Source organism: Perca flavescens, chromosome 7, assembly GCF_004354835.1.
Source record: "Perca flavescens isolate YP-PL-M2 chromosome 7, PFLA_1.0, whole genome shotgun sequence".
NCBI lineage: Eukaryota > Metazoa > Chordata > Actinopteri > Perciformes > Percidae > Perca > Perca flavescens.
Window position 1 is genome coordinate 2,394,029 of NC_041337.1, and position 21,490 is coordinate 2,415,518.

General features: G+C 40.6%; 1 protein-coding gene across 1 annotated transcript in view; it reads right to left on the reverse strand.

The window, feature by feature from the left end:
• The window catches only part of LOC114558165 (mucin-2), a 42,137-nt gene extending 25,960 nt beyond the window's left edge, over positions 1-16,177 (reverse strand). The window contains exons 1-20 of the mRNA XM_028581955.1: positions 16,117-16,177; positions 15,910-15,963; positions 15,524-15,785; positions 12,964-13,078; positions 12,556-12,646; positions 12,366-12,472; positions 11,352-11,580; positions 10,506-10,631; positions 10,283-10,400; positions 9,440-9,578; positions 8,045-8,155; positions 7,088-7,157; positions 6,450-6,587; positions 5,368-5,532; positions 5,194-5,288; positions 4,952-5,078; positions 3,357-3,612; positions 2,580-2,632; positions 423-526; positions 105-256 (exon numbers count right to left, since the gene is read on the reverse strand). Coding sequence (XP_028437756.1) covers positions 105-256; positions 423-526; positions 2,580-2,632; positions 3,357-3,612; positions 4,952-5,078; positions 5,194-5,288; positions 5,368-5,532; positions 6,450-6,587; positions 7,088-7,157; positions 8,045-8,155; positions 9,440-9,578; positions 10,283-10,400; positions 10,506-10,631; positions 11,352-11,580; positions 12,366-12,472; positions 12,556-12,646; positions 12,964-13,078; positions 15,524-15,785; positions 15,910-15,963; positions 16,117-16,177 — 2,573 coding nt within the window. The remainder of the gene's footprint in view (positions 1-104; positions 257-422; positions 527-2,579; positions 2,633-3,356; positions 3,613-4,951; positions 5,079-5,193; positions 5,289-5,367; positions 5,533-6,449; positions 6,588-7,087; positions 7,158-8,044; positions 8,156-9,439; positions 9,579-10,282; positions 10,401-10,505; positions 10,632-11,351; positions 11,581-12,365; positions 12,473-12,555; positions 12,647-12,963; positions 13,079-15,523; positions 15,786-15,909; positions 15,964-16,116) is intronic.
• Between the last annotated feature and the right edge of the window lie 5,313 nt (positions 16,178-21,490).

The following is a 21,490-nucleotide window of genomic DNA, read 5'->3' on the forward strand; positions in this document are numbered from 1 at the left end:
ACATGTCACAGATGGAGGTGTAACCAAAAGAATCAAGTACCTGCCGAATATTTCTAGCTTTACCGTTACAGCGTTTCACTCCACTTGGGTTTACAGTAACTTACCAGGTGTTGCAGTCCACCTTGGTGGTCTCTCCAGGCTGGTAGGAGACACCGTTGTGAACACAAGGACAGGCCTCTGGCTTAATGCAGCCTCCTTTACCATCAGACACCGTCCCAGATGGACACATACAGCCGGAGACACACTCTGTGGCCATCTGCAGAAGAGATCAAATGTACAGTCCACAGTCATATGTTTCTTTTCTGCACCAGCAGAGAAAATATTTAACCTACCTCAGAGCCAAATATTTGACCCAGACATAATCTTACAATCTGTATTTGTATAGGTAAATGTTCCTTTGTGTTGGACGAGAGGTGACTCACACAGGCCATGTCTAATGTGTTGCAGCTCTTCTCACACTCCGTTCCTTTTGCAACGGGGTCATTAGCAGAGCAGTTGAAGGCCACCATGGGAGGAGCACAGGCTGCTGAGAAGAGATATATCTGAAATTACTTTCATGTACTTCTAAAATGAATCTTGTTCACACGCATACACAGCCTGAGAATTACGATGATGCATGAGAGTCAGCAGCTCTTTTGTTTTTGTTCCGTCAATTTCACCCTTTATTCCTGGGATACCAGAGGAATATTCAAAGCCTTCAGAGGAAAGTGAGGTAAACATACCCCCTGGCAGCAAAAAACCAAGGGGGTAAGCTTCGCTTCAGAACTCGAGCCGTCTATGGCGCCATTTTGTTGCTAACTGGCCATCCCCTCCTGTAAGCATTCCGCTGACCGCCATTTTTTTTTTTACGCCACTTGACTGCAAATAACTTTACATCAGAAATGTTTAAAGACTCTATTTGTCCGTTGTTTAGTTCCAAAGAAACACGACAATGTATAAAAGGCTCCATTACCTTGTACCTCACGTTATGGCTCCGTAGCAGACGCTTTTATAAAAATAAGCTAACGATTGTGTCATAACCAAGTGACTTACTGTCGCACAGTAGAGGAATTACCGTATAGTACAGGAGAAGCTCACAGGCAGTTTCGACTTACATGAGATGTTTAGGTTTAATTACTAATGTTAACTAGTATGTTAGTTAGCAATAATTAGCCTGTGCCCATGTTATCTCCTTACATATACCTACACTCTCCGTCTCTGTAAGATTGGGAATGATTGAGATTTCTCTTGGCACAGCTACCAGAAGACTTCACACTTTCAGACACGTTGCTCACGTCACATTCTCTGGAGGCTGCGCAGTAAAGCTGGCCATCACCGGAAAAGTGCTTCTAATATCCTTCACTGGTCTCCGTCCAGAGCAACGGGGTCTATTGGTCCTTTATGTACTGTCTATGCAAAAAACACCACAGCTTTTGGAGGCTAAAGGCAGAAGCATGTGAACAAAACTAATTGTCTAATATAAAACTAAAGCATAAGCCTATTTGATGTGATTGAATGTTAGTAAAACATTTTTTAGGGCTAATCGTTTTTATTCTTTACAAAATTTCACCCCAGAATACCAAATTTTTTTTAAAAGGAACACATTAGTTTGAACTGGTATTCACCTTGATTTAATGTCCCCGTGCAATGCTGTCTCCTGTTCTAAGAGGGCACTGATCCCTACAGGTTACTTCAAATGAGTTCCCCTTGTAACAGAAAGTGCTTCCAGTAAAGAAAGTAGAACAAACGGGAGAACATTTAGTAGTATTTTATTCTGTGCCAAGTCTCTAAGATACAAATCGGTAAATTAAAGTGTTTGTCCTGCAGCTCAATTTCCTCTGAACTTTAGTATTATTGTAGTTTTACTGTATTTTCATCAATTTTGTCTGCGTGTTACAGTAAATACTGAGCTGACGCCAACATATCTAAAGCTCCCGTTGTATCTGTTTGTTTGACCAGTACAGAAACGTAAAACTAACCGTTGAAGGTTTTAGAGGCAGCTACGTGTTGGAACAGCTGGGCACAGTAACTGTGTGCAGCTTCCCAGTTTCTTTCACACAAATAAGTCTTTTGTACATATTTAACAAATGAGCTTTAAAGTTGTTGGTAGGTGCATTAAACCAGCAAAGCTAGCGTTTCCTCCTGCCTCCAGTCTGTAACCACGTCCTCCAGCTCTGTACTTAACACACATACAGGAGATCATTATCCTTTTACTGTAAACATCTCCCTCTCAGAGAAAGTAAATTAACACATTCCCTTTAAAACTGTAATGAACTCAGACAAAATCCCAGATTGCATTTTCAAATATAAAATGAGTTAAAATGACGCAGCCAATTATTTTAGCTACATGAGCAGCCAACTACAGTCCAAGGCTGTCCATCTAGATTTGTCTTCAAAATAGAGATTACTGTCAGCTCAAATCTGTTAAGGCCTGCTCTTTCCTAGTCCAAAACATTCATAGACACAAATTCCAGTAACGGAGTCCAGCTGGTGAATACCAACTGTATTGCCATTTAAGTTTATAAAGTACAATCATGAGGTAATGTAGCACTTACTTTTAGGCTATTATATATCAGATGATTCTGTATTATGAAACTTACTTGGCTGTATAGTAAACTCTCCAATGCAGCTGAGTTTGCCCTCCTCACAGGTGCTAGTGGAGAAATATTTAAAAAAAAAATTGTTAATATGCATACATATAAAACCTTGCAGGAAACTTTCAGTACATCACAAATAGGTTGAATAACAAATATTCCCTTGTTTTTCTAAAGGCTCTTATTCCAACTGTGAACAAAAGGAGTGGAAGAGTCAAAGCCTGAACAAAAACAACTTCGAAAGCAAGTGTCTCGGTGCGGCTGTGGCTCAGGTGGTAGAGTGGTCGTCTACCAGTCGTAAGATCAGACTGCCCTTGGGCAAGACATTGAACTTTGAATCATCCCTATGCTGCACCATCAGTGTGTGAATGGAAGTCGCTTTGGATAAAAGCACCAGCTAAATGAAGTTTAAAATATGTAATGTCTCTTCGTCCCTCCAGCTAGGTCTGTTATCCGGGTTATGGAAACTCAGATTTTGGCTGGGTAAGGTGTTCACATGGCTTTTGAGAAACCAGGGTATTGTCTTAACCCAATTATAATTGGGTTTTTAAACTGCACCGAGGACTACAACGAGTCAGTAATTGCAATTATGATCGCTTTAGAAACACACAAAATGCCTTTTAATGTATGAGTCAAACTCTTCATTTTCTATATATTAATATAGGCCTACTTCATTACAACATTATGGATTGGGGCTTTAAAAATAAGATATGAGTTGTAACATTTAAACCTACCAAATTCCATATACATCACTGCAATAACATAATAAAACAAATGTCCTACCACATGACCCCATCCTTGTTGATGACCTGTCCGGGAGGCACCACTGAGCCTTTGTGATAACAAGGACAAGCCTGAGATGGGACACACTTCCCAGTGTCATCCAGATAGGTTCCCTCTACACAGATACAGCCGTCGATTGGCGGGAAAGAGAAGTGACAGCTGGGGTCTGTGGTGCTGATGCAGCGGCAGGTGCGACCGCTGGACGTGATGTTGTAGGAGTAGACCATGCTGCTGGGGCACCAGCTAGCATATTTCCCTTAGGGAGTCAGAGCGCAGAATCAGTCAAGAACCGTTGCACAATCCTGCCACATGAAGATGTTAAAAGGACCATTCCATTGTTATTGTGCTACAATTTTACAGCAAAATGTTGTTTGATAGTCTTGCTGTAGTGTTATAGGTTGTTGAATTTGTTTTTCTTACTCTTCGGGCAGCTACTGGTTTTAGTTAGGGGCCTCAGAGTGTTAGAACTCTATTGCTTTTGGTTGGCTGCCATCTTGTGCCCTATACGCTAGTGTCAGGGCAATAAAACCATTGTTGGGAAAGAAATGTCAGCAAAAAGAGATTCGTTGAGAGACTTTCTACTGCTGGGCTTGTCTCAACTCATACTTTATTGTATTACTATCTTCATGGAGTGTAGACAAATGGACAATGGTCCCAACTACATGTCACACACAGTGGGAGTTCAGATGGTAGCTTAAAATGTTATACAATTTGAAATTCCACCTCTTTAGGTTACTTTATAGAAACATTAGTATTTTTGCTAGTTCAAGCCTGACTTAAACAGTCCACTGGTATGTTGCCATAGGACCATGATAAGGAACCATTAACATGGTCCCATGGCAACATACCGCTCCCCAGTGGACTCTCAGAGTAATAGCATTCTTGCAGTGTTGCGACCTCTCTGCCTATGCCAGGATTGTCTTTTATCTGTGGATAAATTCAACCCTCTCTATTCTCTGTCTCCCCATCTGTAGTAATAACGGTGTCCTCCATAGCACAGTGATTAGATGAACTCTTACATAATGCTCTGGTTAATGGTTCAACTCCTGTTTGGTAGAGATATTTTTATCATAGTGTTTCAACATTTGAACATTGTAAACTGGTTGTGCTGCTAAAGCTGGAATCGAACACTGCAGAAAGTCTTCTTGCTTTATTTATAATCAAACATATGTCAGAAGACTCCAAAGGGATGTTAGTTACTGTTAGTTGCTGGTCTTATTGTTTCACTTGATTTTAATATGCTTGTTTTTGTGTTGGCTTTATTGCTTCACTTTAAAAAAAAAAAAAAAAAAAAAAAAAAAAAAAATATATATATATATATATATATATATATATATATATATATAGCTGGGTTTATTGTAAAGTGTCTTTGAGTACTATGAAAAGTGCTATATAAATGAAATGTATTATTATTATTATTATTATTATTATTACACTCAAAGCGGGCTACTCAACACTGTATCAACCTACTAAAGCACAGGTTTCAAAGCACAGCAAGATGTTTCTACAAGGCAAAAACAAATGTATCATGGTCTCACATTGCTTCCATACAAAAAGAATACCAAAGGTGTGATTTGGCTCTTCTTATTACTCACCACAGATGGTCGACCTCCAGCCGGTGAGCTGGATTCCTGCAGCTGCACAGGCATGGACATAGGAGGAGACTGCAGCACACATACAGTCCTCACTTTTCTCACAGTTACAGCTGTCATACATGCAGTTCTGTGAGGAGAAAAAAAATAAAAAAGCGGTGTAGTGTGAGGTAATGTCACAGGTCTGAACAGTGGTCCAGGTGCAATCCACAGAAATATGTCAAATCTGTAGCTATGAGTCTCACCTCCTTGTACGAGTCAGGGCTGATCTCTGAGTGACAGGAGGCAAACACTCCCTGAGGGTCACTCAGCATGGAGCACCAGTGCTGGGCGTACTTCTCTGTTATTGACAAACCCAGACCAAAGTTAATCATTCTGAAGAACCTACAGTGATTACAGAGAATCAAAATGAGGCCTACCATTATCCAGACTAAGACTGCAGGGGTTCTCAAAGTTGCTCTTAACATCAGGGCAACCAGCATGTGTCTTCCAGCTGTTGACAAAACCAGGTGCTGTGGCATCTGGAACGCCACTGAGCTTTAGAAAGTCATCAGCTTGGTTACCGTTGAAGTTCCCACACAGACCTGCAGGCAGACAAGCGTAACAATGCCAACACATAAGCAGCACATTGGATTTATTCTGTGGATACTCTTTCCCCACAGGGCAGAATAATCCTAACTTGGCTTCATCATCTTTTTGTCTTTCTATAGCTTTCTTCTTCTTTCATACCAAAACAGACTGATAAGCAGACCCAAACAGAAGCTCCTGATTTTTCCGCAGTGATCCAGAATGAAAAAGTAATGTTTCTGCCTGGGTGGAGATGTATTAACATTCTGAGCTTTAATTATTTTTATTTTTTTAATCAGCGGAAAATGTTGTGTCTGCAGATTTTGTGTGGCCCTGCTGATAATTGAATATGAACCAATATTGCCAATTGTGCTTGGGATTTGCAACTTTCACTTGCATGCAGTTCTTTCATTAATTACGGCCAATCATGAAGTCCGTCATTGACATATTTAAGATCAATAAAAATAATCAAAACGTTGTACAGTTTGGCAGAACCTCTGAAGAAGTAAATTCTCTTTTTGGTTTGAATATTGATCAAACCTTGAAAATAGGTATACATGGAATATTACACACATCTGTTGGTCTAGGGTAGCTTGGCATTACCGCTTCAAACATTTACTAAGCACTTCTGGCTCCATGAAGCAAAGGAATACTAAAAAAGATACTGCAGTAAGGCAACCAGTACTACATCGTTGGATAAGTTGTATTTATGTCACAATCCTTTCTAGCTTTCTCACACTTACGTTTAATGAATATTTACATGTGTTTTTGTTGAAATGCTGACTTTCTTCTACAATTTAACAAGCATACACGATATGCCTATGCTTAACATATTTTGCAACAACCAATTGGGATCACTGTTTGAGTTCTGTGGGATGCTTTCAATAAGTCTTTCATGTCTGAGGGCACATACAGATCTTTTTTATAGACATACCACAGGTCTTGGCCTGGTAATCACTGGTCACTTTGACGTAGAGCTGCATGACTGGCTGGAGCTGCACCTCCATCAGAACACCAACAGACGTTTGCACCAGCAGGTAGTAAGAGGACCCTCTGAAGGCGGAGATCCCAGCTAGGGGTTAAGAAAAAAGTTGAGGATGGGAGTTTGATAAAAGAGTGGAAGGGTGGAGACAATGAAATACTTTTCATCAGACAGGAAAACAGTTCACAGTTAAGCATATTAAAAGTGAAAAATCTAATTTTCTGCTAACTGTGTTTTTATATCCAGGCAAGAGGCAAATCAAATAATGCTAGATATGCAGTTAAAATGGGCAAGTTGTTGGGGAGGATTATGTTGAAACAGCCACTGGATGTTTATTAGAATCAGCTTATGTAGAAGTTGGATAACGATTCTCATGAAATGTGATATTACTGAGCTCATCCTGTTTATGTCAGTGAATATCAGATATTTAAGTGTTTATTCACTCCTCACCCACTCATTCAGCTTAACTGTTTGTGGTATACATTACACAGAGAAATATTCTGTAGATTATAATGTGGCTATCTTTTTCTTCATACAGACAGACAGAGAGAAAGTCTAAGGTGAATAGTGTACAGTGGAGTGTCTCTCACCAGCAGAGAAGGGTAACTGAGCGTAGATGCCATTCACAAAAACCTTGCCATTGGACTGGATTTGGATCACCTTTATATGAAAGGAGACAAGATGTTATTATTTAAAACTTTACAATCTAAGTGTGTTCAATGATTTAAATAAAAATCAACAAATCCTGATTGCACTGCTTTAAAGTGCCCATATTATGAAAAAATACCTTTTTCCTGGGATTTGTGGTGTTATTTTGTGTCTCTGGTGCTTCCACACACATACAAACTTTGAAAAAAATCTATCCATGGTGTTCTGAGTGAGATACGGTTTCTGAATGTGTACTGTCTTCAGTCTCTGGGTGAGCTGGTCAAAATCCGCACGGCTTTCTACGTCACTAGTCCAGACGAGGGGCCTAGGGGGCTAACCGTTAGCATGCTAGCGCAGGAGCCACAGCAATGTGCAGTACAACAAAAATATGGTGTTTTTTGAAAATTAAACCATGCAAACCTATTCTGATACAATCTCAAATTACAATTATGAACCTGAAAATCAGCATAATATGGGTGCTTTAAAATGGAAGAATCCATAAACTTGGATAAAAAAAATCAAAGTGGACCTGATAGTCACTGTGAGGGATGCAATCTAGTTCCAAGATTGCAAGATTTTTCATATTGCATACTGAAATTAATATAAAACAAAAACAAATTCTGGCAGTAATGTAAGAAACCATATTGAACCATTTTTGAAAAATGATGATTTAAAATTATTTGAAGACAAGCAAAACAAAACTATCATGTTTTCCTCATATCCTTCCTAAGAAAGTAAAGGATTTGTTTTTTAACACATTATTTATTTATTTGTAATATATTACAATTATACTGAATTTTCCAATTAGAAAAGTCAAAAAAACTGTGTGTGTGTGTGTGTGTGTGTGTGTGTGTGTGTGTGTGTGTGTGTGTGTGTGTGTGTGTGTGTGTAATCCTCACTTTAGCCCCTCCAGACAAACCCAAGGTAACAGACTTGAGGCAGGTCTCACTCTCAGTCAGTCCACACTGCTCCAGTTCTCCTTGTACCACAAACTGGGATCCACTGCAGTCCTAAACATACAAACATACAAGACTATTGAACTACTGCTGAACTGAAATGGCATACCTGCAGATAACAGTGTATAGGGTAAAAAATACCAGTAGATGTAGCAGTGGATGTATCACTCCCATTTTTATTTTTTAAATCTAAGTGTGTTGTTTTTACGTTGAACTGGTTATCTATGGACACAGAGAGCTCATGTGTTGGGCAGGGCTGGAGCAGGGGTGGCTTCTAATCTAATATAGTTAAGTTAATGTTCTTCTGTTGGCCTAATAGTCAGTTCAGATAGTATTGAATACCACATTTACTCTGCACTGCATTTTTGGGGATCTTTCATTTGAAATTAGAGCAGCCCAGATTATTATGGGATGGATTCAAATAGAGCAGGATTTGTCAACTAAACATTAATTCAATGAACTCTACTCCTGCATAGTGTAACAATTTTTTTTTTAAGTTAGTAATGCTGTTTACGCCAAATTCCTACCATACCTACATTATGTAACCTGAAAACTGTGACATCAGAGAATTTTGCTTCTTTTCAGGGGGCATGAGTGAAAATGAGTCATCGTCAACATTTGTTGTGTTCTGGTTTCAGAATAATGAACACAGGTGGAGAAAAGTTAGATATGAAATAGGATGAAGGCTTACAGAATTACTTTGTTCTTGGCAACTATCATGTACATGTTACAGATCTTAGGCCCTGTGTGGGACTGTTAATATACTAACTGTGTGGGCGGAGGGGATCAGAACAGAATACATAGCAGGGAACTATGAGATATCAGTATTGCATGCTACCTCTGTATTCCATAACACAAACAATATTGGTTTTAAAAGCAGTAGAAACTTAAGGTTAAATCCATAATCACTTGACTAGGTGATTTTTGTTGATGTCACAAAATGACACCTTAAGAAAACAATATCAACTTATTCTTATGTTCAACACACATTTTGTATTATAACTTACGTGCTATTAAAACATGCCAATCAGTTGTAAAGTGATACCAGTTTTCAAGCCTTGATCTTAGTTGATTGCATTTGTGTCACATATTAGATTTCCCCTTTTCAATTTTAAATGAACTGATTTATTATATGGGATGGTACAGAGATGATATTCATACCTCTACTCCCTTTTTTTCCACACACTAATCACAACCTTCTATTATTAATAGCTTTGACTGGTTCGAGGTTGATGGCTAGTCTAGGTAGGTGTTACCAGGACAGAGGTGTGTGTGTGTGTGTGTGTGTGTGTGTGTGTGTGTGTGTGATATAACAGCACAGGTGATGATGTGTATTACCTTAGCCAGCACATAGGAGCAGTCCCCATGGAAGGTGTAGACTTTGTCATCGAAGGTGTCGATGTGGGCTCCTCCCTCCACAGAGCAGGTACCTGGACAGTCCTCCTCCGTACACGTCCACCGGCCACTTGCACACACACTGTCAGCACACACACACAAATGAATCTTGAAGCAACATTATGTTACTATTTAAACTTAAATTACAGCTTCAAAATCATTTTGATGCTACACTGACTTGTAATGAGGAGAACCGTGCCTCTGTCATTCCCCCACTGCGCCCTGGAACGCCTGTTCTAGCACTATGTATGACCTCATGGGAGAAGTGCTTAACCAAAATCAGTAGCAGTACCAAACTGCTACATTTGAATCGTCCTATAATAATTTGGGTTGCGAATCAAGGATCCCCAAAAATGGTGAGGAAATGTGGTCTTTAATACTTAATAATTGACTATTAGGCCAACAGAAAAACTGAAACTGGATCATATCTTATGGAGAAAATGTTTTTTTTGGTTTTGACTCTGATGTACTTTAGCTGTTCTGCCTCGACTCAGGGTTATCTACAGAGTTGACTTTTTACCAAAAACACCCACTTCAGTCGCCAGGAGCAGCGCCGGTTAACGTTGCTACTCTCCTTTGCAGCTGAATGGACGCATTTGCATGCATACATGGCACTGAGACAATGAATGGGACAAAGAAAACTCATTTGCACGCCAATATTCACTCACATGCACTTATAATCCCACTAAAGCACGTAGGTCCACCGTATCCATCCTGTCATACATGTAAAATATGTGTAATTCTGTGGAGTGTTAGCATGCAGACAGGCTGTAGCCTTTATCATACCATTTTTTGCAGTTACTGGAGTAGGACTCCCCCGGTCCATATATCTTGCTGTTGTAGCTGCAGGAGCACTCGTTTAATCGGACACAACCCGTTCCGTTTAAATCATCCAGCACAGTGCCTAAAAGTGATCAAAGAATTACTGCACTATAAGAGGTGTGTGTGTGTGTGTGTGTGTGTGTGTGTGTGTGTGTGTGTGTGTGTGTGTGCCATGACTATGCTGTACCTGCAGGGCAGAAGCATCCATCAGTACAGTGGTGATCACAGGTGTGGCTGGCCTCTGGGTTGGAGCAGGTATCAGCACAGGGACTCCCACACTCCTTGTACTCCATTTTGTTGGGACATGACTTCCCTGTGATTACAGCAGGTTTATTTTTCAGCACTTGACTTATCTTACCTCTCGGATTCAAATTCTGAACATTTGTCCACACAACCTATCCTATCGTACCCCGGTTCCAGCCCCTCAATGGCCTACCTACACTTCAAAAGGATCCTCCCAGAACTCCTAAGCTTTGAGAAGGGGTGGGGTTGACCTCATGTGATACATTAATCAGCTAATTCACTCTGACCTCAGTGTTTGCTTAATGAGGGACTGGTCTGTGTAAGTGAATGTGAGATAAACAGGATTAATATATAAGGGTACAAAACTAATTCAATAGATACTGCATTTTTCCAGAGTCCCGGAGTCTTCCAGGTGCAACATTTTACTGGAATTGTTAAAAAAAATAACTTTCTTAATTGTGTGATGCTGTTACCTATACACTATATTCTTTATCTGCTTGCTTAAAAATGTAATATATGACCAAAATATCACCCTAACCCAAGACCAAGGGTACACCATTCGGACAGTCTCCTCCTAATACTGACCATTGTTCTTGATCAGCTTTCTCAAATGCTTCCTGACTGAAAATGATGTCAGAGTGACCCTGATTTTTGGTCTTTGGATGTTTTGAGTCAGTAAACCCATGTGCCTGAGATATTATGTTTGGGCAAAAACCCAGAGTCAGACAGGGCAGACAACCTCTCCTTCCCATGGTCTATTACGTAGGCAGTGTCTAATGAGTGTACTCACAGCAGAGGTCTTTGGTTCTCCAGTTTTGGGGTTTGCCACCCGCATGTCCACACTGTCTGGAGAACTCTGACACAGTGTTGCACAGGCAGAAGGGGTCAACGTGTTCATTCATGCCATTATCACAGTTACAGAGGTCTGCAACACAGGCAGAAGTAAAGGAGGCAACGTCCAGCAGACTGTGACAGCTGTTGAAGGCTGGCCCTGTAAGGATCTGCTCACACAGAGGTTTCTGCAGTACAGACAGACAGACAGACAGACAGAAAGACAGACAGACAGGAATGGAACCAGAGGAAAAGACAAAAGGAGAGCAAGTTATTAGGCATGCAAAGCCAAGAAGATGCAACATTTCTGCATCAAGTCTGTCAAATTTGTAACAAAGGCCACACATATATTATCCACTCCGGTATGCTCTGTACTCCTGCTTCTGTTAATAATAATAATAATAAATTTTATTTATGGGTGCCTTTCATAGCACTCAAGGACACCTTACAGTTAAAACAAGGAAAATACAGTTGAAAAGGCAAATACAACTAAATTAGAAACAAACACATTTAAAAGATTGAGATAGAAAATTAAAAGAAAGCTGTCTAGCCATAATTTTGATGGAGAGTGGAGTCATATGGGGTGGGCCTTTTGGAATACACTGGCCTATAGGTGGCGATAACATGAAAATATACAGTATGTTGCAACAATTAACATGGATATAAACAATAGTGGATTTAAAGTCGGCTTTGCTAATGTTTTATGAGGAGATAATGCACCTGACAAACAATGTGTTTTGGTGAGTAACACTGAATGTAAACCTATGTCATAAAGCCCCTTTAGTTTGCTGACTCTGTATTATGTTATGTAGCTGATGGGGCGCAGCACGTGTGGCAATGGTGGTTACCATTTCTGAGGGATTATTACTGTGGTTGCTCCCATGCTGTGTTTCACTTCTTGTATTTGCACTGGTTGGACTTTGAGCATTGGTAGAACTTTGTTATCCATTTTGGTTTCTTGGTGAAGCCTTACCATGTTGTTGCAGCTTTGTGTTGATTTCAGTGTATAGTAAGAGCAGCTTTCAGTTGGACCATCCATTTTCCAGAAGTTAGCAAAATCCATGGGGGATATTTTTACACCTGTGTGGATAATAATGAAGAAACATGTCAGTTTTGTGCCCATGCCTATACTGACAGAATTGTTAAAGTGGGTCAAAGTGTACCATGGCTGTAGAACTCATCATAAAGCTGGACCCCATTGAAGTCTCCACAAAGACCGCAGGTGTGGTTCTTGTACTTAAGGTCTAGTTCCACCTGGGAGGAGAAAACCAACGATTTAAGCAGGAGCTCAACTCTGCAGCACAGCCTTAGATACACTCGCCAACTTTACCACAGTTTCCACTATTTCCAAATGCTAATTCCGATCACAAAACTCCTTTTGGAAATTCAAAGTATACATATATGTATATATGCCTTAAATCATATCCTCAGTCAGTTATATTGTGGTGAAACCCACCAATTGTTACATTACAAAGCATGAAAATAACCCTGTTATACTTCTATTCAACTAAAATACAGTATTTTTAAGAATAATGGTCATAACAGGCTTTACTATGTAGCTACAATCCTACCATAAAAGCATCCTTCTCATTCCAGATAGCAACTAAACCCAGCTTTGCTTTGATTTTGATGTAGGTGGGGTTTTTCTCAATGAGCACTCCTGCTTGACTGAATGGTAGGGTGGCTCTGCAAAAACAAAAAGAAGTCACATTATTTTGGCCATTATTATGGCCCAAGCGATAACAGCGGAGAAGGCCCTATTGAAACTGAAGGAATTATTATTCCTTCTATTTTTTTTAGGCAAATTAATCGCCTTTTTGAGGGGCTTAACACACTCAAATACTCAACAATATTGGCGGTCACATCAAGTCTGGTGAAAATGTACGTATTTTAACTGTTTTGGGAATAGGTGCACAAAAATGGCTCACTAGCGCCCCCTACAAAATAAAAAAAATTCTGCCCCTGCAGTACATTTAACATAGATTAACGAAACGTGGTACGCACCCTTAAAGCAACAGGAAGTCCGCCATTTTGAATTGAAAGTTCGAAATTAGTGCGATTTTGGCCATTTCCACATGTCATACTTTAACGAACTCCTCCTAGAGATTTTGTCCAGTCGACTTTAAATTTGGTCTGTGCCATCTTAAGATGTTAAAGATGAAAAGCTATTAAAAGAAAAACTATTCCTCATTTTGTACGTTTCGCCATCGAAACAGGAAGTGGGTGTAACTTGAGCGTACACTGTCCAGTTGGCTCGAAACTTTTAAGGATTCATTAGAGTCCAACTCTGACGACATCTACAGGCCGATATTGGCACAAAGTCTTAGCGGCTCCTAGTGGCAACAGGAAGTAGGCCTAAAACTATAAGTGCTATACTTTAACAAACTTCTCCTACAGATCTCATCCGATGGACTTCAAATTTGGTGTGTGCCATCTCAACACCTTAAAGATGAAAAATTATTAAAAGCAAAACTTTTCGTAAAACGTTGTGGGCGTGGCATGGCGGCCAGTTTGAGTGTTTAGCCATGAACAAGAAAGTGGTCAACCCATAATAATTGATCAACAAGGGTCCAGGCCTGAGGACATCTAGAGGCCAATATTGACTTTTGGTCAAAGCGCCCCCTGTTGGCAACAGGAAATCAGCGTTATATGACAAACATCATCCGATTTACATGAAACTTAGAATGTGTGGTCTACTTGTGATACTGAGCCACCCCCTACACTTTAACCACTCCCATGTACTCAGTCCACGCGCTCTTTCATAACATTTGAACGGTTAAGGTATACGCTTGTGAGAGGTATCATTGAACTCAGCAAAGCGCTCCTTTTTAATTGGTGACGTTTGCCCCACCCCATATGATTAAGCCACGCCCCCTCTAATAACTAATGACCCGTTTCTTGTACACTATTGTGTGAGGTATCATTGAACTCAGCAGAGAGTTCCGTTTTCATTGGTCATGGTTTGGCCCGCCCCCTATGCTTTAGCCATGCCCCCTTTCACATCTAATGAACTGTATGACGTAGAGTCTTGTGCCGCGCAAATGCACAGTCGCAAGGATCAGCGGCCGCCAGTAACCCCGACCTTCAGGGAGGTGCGAGGGCCCGTCCAACGCTGCTTGCAGCTTTAATCTTACTATTGTTCCTACAGCCAAGGGGACATTGTGAATATAGCCAGTCAGTGGTAGTAGGAAGGTGTAAAAGCAATTTAGGGAATTTTACTTCTGTGCCTGATGTCTTTAGGTTTTGACTATAATTCCAGGTTCCTGTCAAGTTACATAGAGCACCACTTATGGTGGTATGTTGTGATTACATCACACCTAAGGGGTATTGTTCAGCCCAAAGCAAAATCGGGGGGACGACAGCCCCCTTAGCTGTGATACGTCACAACATATCATGGACTGAAGTGAGCAATATAAAACGGTCATCAAGTATGACAATATGAAATGTATAGTCACATTCAAATTTAGATTAATAAATAATGATGTTCACAATAAAATAGGCCATTTTGGGCTGGCTGCCTGCACATACTGAGGCAGTTGCTATGGAACGCAGTGCAGGTAGCTGTAGCCTACACTGGCAGCTATCACAGACTATTTATTTTGCTTAATGCTAAAGAAAAGGCACACAATAACACAAACACATTAACCGATCAAGACAGCAGTAGACCAGCAACTAACTGATCAAGGCAGCGGCAATGCTCATTTTCTGCTATGTAAAATTACTGTTTTTGTCAATAGAGTCTGGTGATTTTGAAGAAAGCATAGACAACGGCTTCAGTTTCCTGTCGGAAAGGGCTGTCTAACAGCAAGCTTAAACAGTGAAAATATTGTAAATATAACGTACACTTAAAGGGATACTTTGCCGAATTTCAACTAGCTCTGTGTCATGGCACCAGCTATCAGTACATTAGTCTGTTTTTTTTTTTGCTTTTTTACTATACTTATTTTGCAAAGGAATTTGAATCATAGGTGTTGTATATGGTTATTATATCACGGCTATGAACCAATCAGATTGCTTAATTTGAGTTACCCATTTTATAATATTAAATTTGACCCATATCTACGATCCAGTATGAATCTCTACTTTGTGCAGGCAGAGTGGAAAGGGTTAGGGTTTTTAGCAAAAACTTACGGTTTTCCATCGATAACCACTGAGCCCTCAGAGAGCTCCACTACTGAACCCTCCAGCTTCATAATGATGTTTTTGATGGTGTGATGGTTGCCAGCCTCCTGTCGTCTTATCTGAATGTTGAAGTCGTTGTAACTGCTCCTGCATGAAGAGGTCAGGACGTAGTTGCAAGTCGAGTGCAACTGGAAAACATCTCCATCAAAGGTCTTGAAGTGGAAGTTACCCCATGTACTGCAAACCTGGCCATTGTGGATGGGACTCACACCTACAAAAAAAACAGATCAGACATAACAATACAACAGCAGCCATGTTTTACCCAGGTATTTACCTACAATAATAAATTGTCACACATAAGAAAACAGTTTACAGTTATTAACCAACAAACTCACCTGTTAGTTTTTCTGGAATCTGGGAGGAGAAGGTGTTCACAGCAGACTTTGCCTCTGTTGATAAAGAGTTATTTGTCAAGTAATCAATAATTAAATCTTAAACTACATTAAACACAATAAGGCTGTAACACATGATTAACATGTTAAAAGTTAACAGTCACATTTGTTATATTTTTCTGGCTGCCTAATGGAAATTAATATATGTACCGCTGTGCCAAGCAGCTATGATGGCAGACAGGGTCAGCCACAGCAGCCACTCGTTTGCCATAACTATTTGCTGATCCACAGAAACTCTGAGGAAGATGGGAGGGCAGCCCAGCTCTTTATAGCAGGGGGCAAGGTCTTAATGTGGCAGGTGAGGGAGTGGCAATCACATAACTTGACATGGTGATTAATGTTGGACTGCTTGTCCCATTTATTTCCATGGTCTGTGGTTCACTCCCAGTAAAACAACTAATATGAAGGGTAAGGTCACAAAGCATGCAAACAGATGTTCACTATAAATCTGTGATTGAAACAAAAGCAAGCTCACAAAATAGTTAACACCGCAAGCACAATTATACAGACCCTAAGAGACAAGCAGCTGGTACACCACAGAAACCGTTAATGATGATATAGGCGATCTAGTGTACCCACCGCAACGATGAAACCTTTTAAGAGATCTTTTAGGGTGAGGCTATTTGCACCCCTGGTACAATTAGCAGTGTATGTCATTCGTACCCTGGTGCAATTGGAAGTGAATGCTATTCGTACCCCGGTGCACACAGCAATGAGTTCTATTAATACCCTGTCTGGTACAAATATCAATGTATGCTATTTGCACCCCTGTGCATTTACCCTGGCATATTGATCACTAAAACAAAAAACTACCGGGAAAATGTGGAAATCTCTCAACATTTTTTCTTATGACATCATAATACTGTGCTAATAACCCAGACTGTAACCATTGCCGCAGCAACAGAGGGTTTATTTCAAAATAACATCTTTATTTGTATTCACATCTATTCTTTACTTAAGTAATTATAATTTTACATAAATTGGTGTTTTTATATGTATGTCACTTTGGATAAAAGCGTCTGTCTGCCAATTTTCTGGGAATGCGCAACGCGTTTGTTGTTACAGGGTATGATTATCAGTGCATGCTATTCGTACCAGTGTATACATTAGAAGTGGATGATATTCGTACCCTGGTGTAGGCAACCCTATAATTTCACACAGTTGTCCATACTACTCATGAATTACACCTTTTTGGAATATTGTTCTGTGGCCTCTCAATGAATCCTCCATTCTGATATTTTAATTAATATTTAGATATTAATTCAAGGCATTCCATGGTCTGTTATTTCTGTATAGCAGACCTGTTGCTATGTGTAGACCGTTGCTATGGACGGAGTTCTGGAGAATCAATAAATCAAACTCTTTCTTTCATTAATTGATTGTTCATGTATTTTTATTCATGTTTTAGTTTCATTATGTTTTAATATTTTGAATTGTCACCTGCCGCTTTAGTTTTGTTTTCCTTTACATAAATAAAGACAGAAGGCTCTAGAGTGCAGAACTCTCCAGTTGCCGCTCCGTTAGCTCTGCAGAATTTCTTTCTATTTCACAAATATTAGTTTGCTTTATGTGGTTGATGTTGGACGGTCATAACATGTGACTACAGGGATTGTGAAACCCACTTGCCAGTCTCCTGCCGACTCTGCTAGCTTAAGCTAGCTAACCAGCTGGCTAGTCAAATTTTCAAATGTAAACATCAGAGTAAAAACAGAGGAAAAGGTAAACATGGCTATCAGCTACGACCTATGGCTATGTTCCCGACTACGTGGACAAGCAAGATCATCTCTGCGTCCATCTCCATCTCTACATCAAAGGAGTGTGGAGGAATTGAACACCGACTGCCACTTCTCTGCTGGACATCCTGTTGGCCAGTATGCCGTACATGTGCGATGTTGTTTTCCAGGACCTGTGGTGTCTTTTTGCTGAGACTTGGCTGGATGCTGGCGTGCAACTGCCATCTGCCAACTGGGTGACTCTTTTTCTGTGTGCCGATCTGAAGGCCATTCTGCTTTATGATGAATTATGCACAAGTTCAAGGACATGACGGGATTACATTATACTGGGATTGTACCTCATATGATTCCATGTGATATGTGAATGAATTGTATTGATTGATTGACATTTCCACCATAAAGTGGTGCATAACAAATCATCAGAACGGCGTAAATTAAGTGGGTATCGTCTGTTGTACGAAGTCACCTCCCAAGGGCCCATTCTGAGCCAGGAAAAAGCCTAGAGGGCAATTATTCCTAGAAAAAGTGGATGCTGTTAATTTTCCAAATGTAATTCTTCAATGCTGTGACTACCACAGACTAAATTGCTGCCATTGTTTTTTTGGGGGGGGAGACAGATTTCTCAATACCTGCACAAAGCAAAGCAAAAACCAAAAACAGTATGAAGACATACCACTAGAAATAAAGTGTTGTTTTCTAATTTGGTTGAACTGAGCCATTCAAAACATTACCAGTGAGTTTTAAAGGAAGTTTAAGGACTGGGCATAACCATTGCTTAAAAACAAATCAAACCCAAACGTATTGTATTTGAGTAGATGTATTCCATTGGTTTACCTGTGACAATGACCAGTGAAAAGGAAAATAAAGGTTCTGTCTTCTCAGGCTCAGCTTGTTCAGTGTTCAAGTAGGAAACACCCACTATTATCAAATCTGATTCAGACCTGTGGGAATTATAGATCACTTTTCTGAATTTTGACTCAAGAGATAACATCTTAAATCTATTCAATGTGTGTTCAGATATCTGAAAGATTAACAATTTTGTCTTTTGTTTTCTTATCACCAGCTGTCATCCTTGACAATAGCAAGACTTCATAGTGACTCAACATGAATGGAAAGCAAAGATTACTTCAATTCACCTCAATTCATTATAGATCCATTAGTATTGGTTTACTGCACCCAAATGATATTAAGTGGCTGGATGAAGAGGGCCTGCTGTTTACCGCACAGCAGCATAGGTGTGGCCCTGCCATCTACACAGCAACAATCAGCCATTGTTTTCAGTCATGCTATTTGAATCCTGTTGTTTCATAAGAGGTTCAGCAAATCACACCACAACACAGTTCATTAGATTATATCAGATCAGATTCAACTTTATTGTTACTGCAGAGAACAGGTACTGAGATTACGAACTCAACTAGAAGCGCAAAAAGCAGCAAAGTGCAGCGTTATGTATAGAATATGTTTTACTAATATCTGATTGGTTAGTTTGCAGCGACAGGAACACCGACTGCCACTTCTCTGCTGGACATCCTGTTGGCCAGTATGCCGTACATGTGCGATGTTGTTTTCCAGGACCTGTGGTGTCTTTTTGCTGAGACTTGGCTGGATGCTGGCGTGCAACTGCCATCTGCCAACTGGGTGACTCTTTTTCTGTGTGCCGATCTGAAGGCCATTCTGCTTTATGATGAATTATGCACAAGTTCAAGGACATGACGGGATTACATTATACTGGAATTGTACCTCATATGTTTCCATGTGATATGTGAATAAATTGTATTGATTGATTGACATTTCCACCATAAAGTGGTGCATAACAAATCATCAGAACGGCGTAAATTAAGTGGGTATCGTCTGTTGTACGAAGTCACCTCCCAAGGGCCCATTCTGAGCCAGGAAAAAGCCTAGAGGGCAATTATTCCTAGAAAAAGTGGATGCTGTTAATTTTCCAAATGTAATTCTTCAATGCTGTGACTACCACAGACTAAATTGCTGCCATTGTTTTTTTTGGGGGGGAGACAGATTTCTCAATACCTGCACAAAGCAAAGCAAAAACCAAAAACAGTATGAAGACATACCACTAGAAATAAAGTGTTGTTTTCTAATTTGGTTGAACTGAGCCATTCAAAACATTACCAGTGAGTTTTAAAGGAAGTTTAAGGACTGGGCATAACCATTGCTTAAAAACAAATCAAACCCAAACGTATTGTATTTGAGTAGATGTATTCCATTAGTTTACCTGTGACAATGACCAGTGAAAAGGAAAATAAAGGTTCTGTCTTCTCAGGCTCAGCTTGTTCAGTGTTCAAGTAGGAAACACCCACTATTATCAAATCTGATTCAGACCTGTGGGAATTATAGATCACTTCTATGAATTTTGACTCAAGAGATAACATCTTAAACCTATTCAATGTGTGTTCAAATATCTGAAAGATTAACAATTTTGTCTTTTGTTTTCTTATCACCAGCTGTCATCTTGACAATAGCAAGACTTCATAGTGACTCAACACGAATGGAAAGCAGAGATTACTTCAATTCACCTCAATTCATTATAGATCTATTAGTATTGGTTTACTGCACCCAAATGATATTAAGTGGCTGGATGAAGAGGGCCTGCTGTTTACCGCACAGCAGCATAGGTGTGGCCCTGCCATCTACACAGCAACAATCAGCCATTGTTTTCAGTCATGCTATTTGAATCCTGTTGTTTCATAAGAGGTTCAGCAAATCACACCACAACACAGTTCATTAGATTATATCAGATCAGATTCAACTTTATTGTTACTGCAGAGAACAGGTACTGAGATTACGAACTCAACTAGAAGCGCAAAAAGCAGCAAAGTGCAGCGTTATGTATAGAATAATATGTTTTACTAATATCTGATTGGTTAGTTTGCAGCGACAGGATAAAGCTTTGCATTTACACAAAAATCAGCAATGCCCCATTCCCCGCTTCGACCTCTCTTCAGCCCTGAGCCAGAGTGGACCAGCGTTCCAGAGCCAGAGCGGACCAGCGTCCCAGAGTCTGCGTCGCCCAACCTCCCAGAGTCTGCGTCACCCGAACCCCCAGAGTCTGCGTCGGTGTCCGGCGCCCCAGAGACTTTGTCGGTGGTCCGGCCCCTCCGGGTTCTGTCGGCAGTCCGGCCGACTCCTGCCCCCCGGGTTCTGTCGGCGGTCCGGCCGACCCCTGCCCCTGGGCGGATTTGCTGACTCCTGTTCCTGTTACCTTGTTGGCAGACACTGGCCCAGCTGACCCCTCGCCTGTCTTCAGCCCAGCTGACCCCTCGCCTGCCCAAAGGGTTCTGCCTTCGCCGGTCTGCTTGGCCTCCAGTGGGTGTCAGCTGTCGCCGGCCACCAGAAGGCTGCTGCCTTCGCCACCGGCCTCCAGAAGGCTTCTGCCTTTGCCGCTGGCCTCCAGAGGGGTATTGCCTTCGCCGACGGCCTCCAGAGGGTTAACTCCTTCACCGACAGCCTCCAGAGGGGATTTTCCTTCGCCGACGGATGCCAGTGGGGATCCATCTTTGCTGCTGTCCGCGGCCTTTCTGTCCCGCTGTCCCCAGTTCCCTAGCCCTGTTTGACTTTTTTTTCCTCCGTTCGTTTTTGTTTGGTATGGACTTTATTTTTGCTTATTAAATCCTCAAACTCTCCATTCCTCGTCTGTCTCTGCATTTGGGTCCTACATTTCCTGTAGCTCGTGACAAAACTGCTTTAAACTAAACCTTTCTCATTCGAATGCTTTAAACAAACAAACAATTTCACAACACATTCATCATACACTGGCAATAGCGATGTGC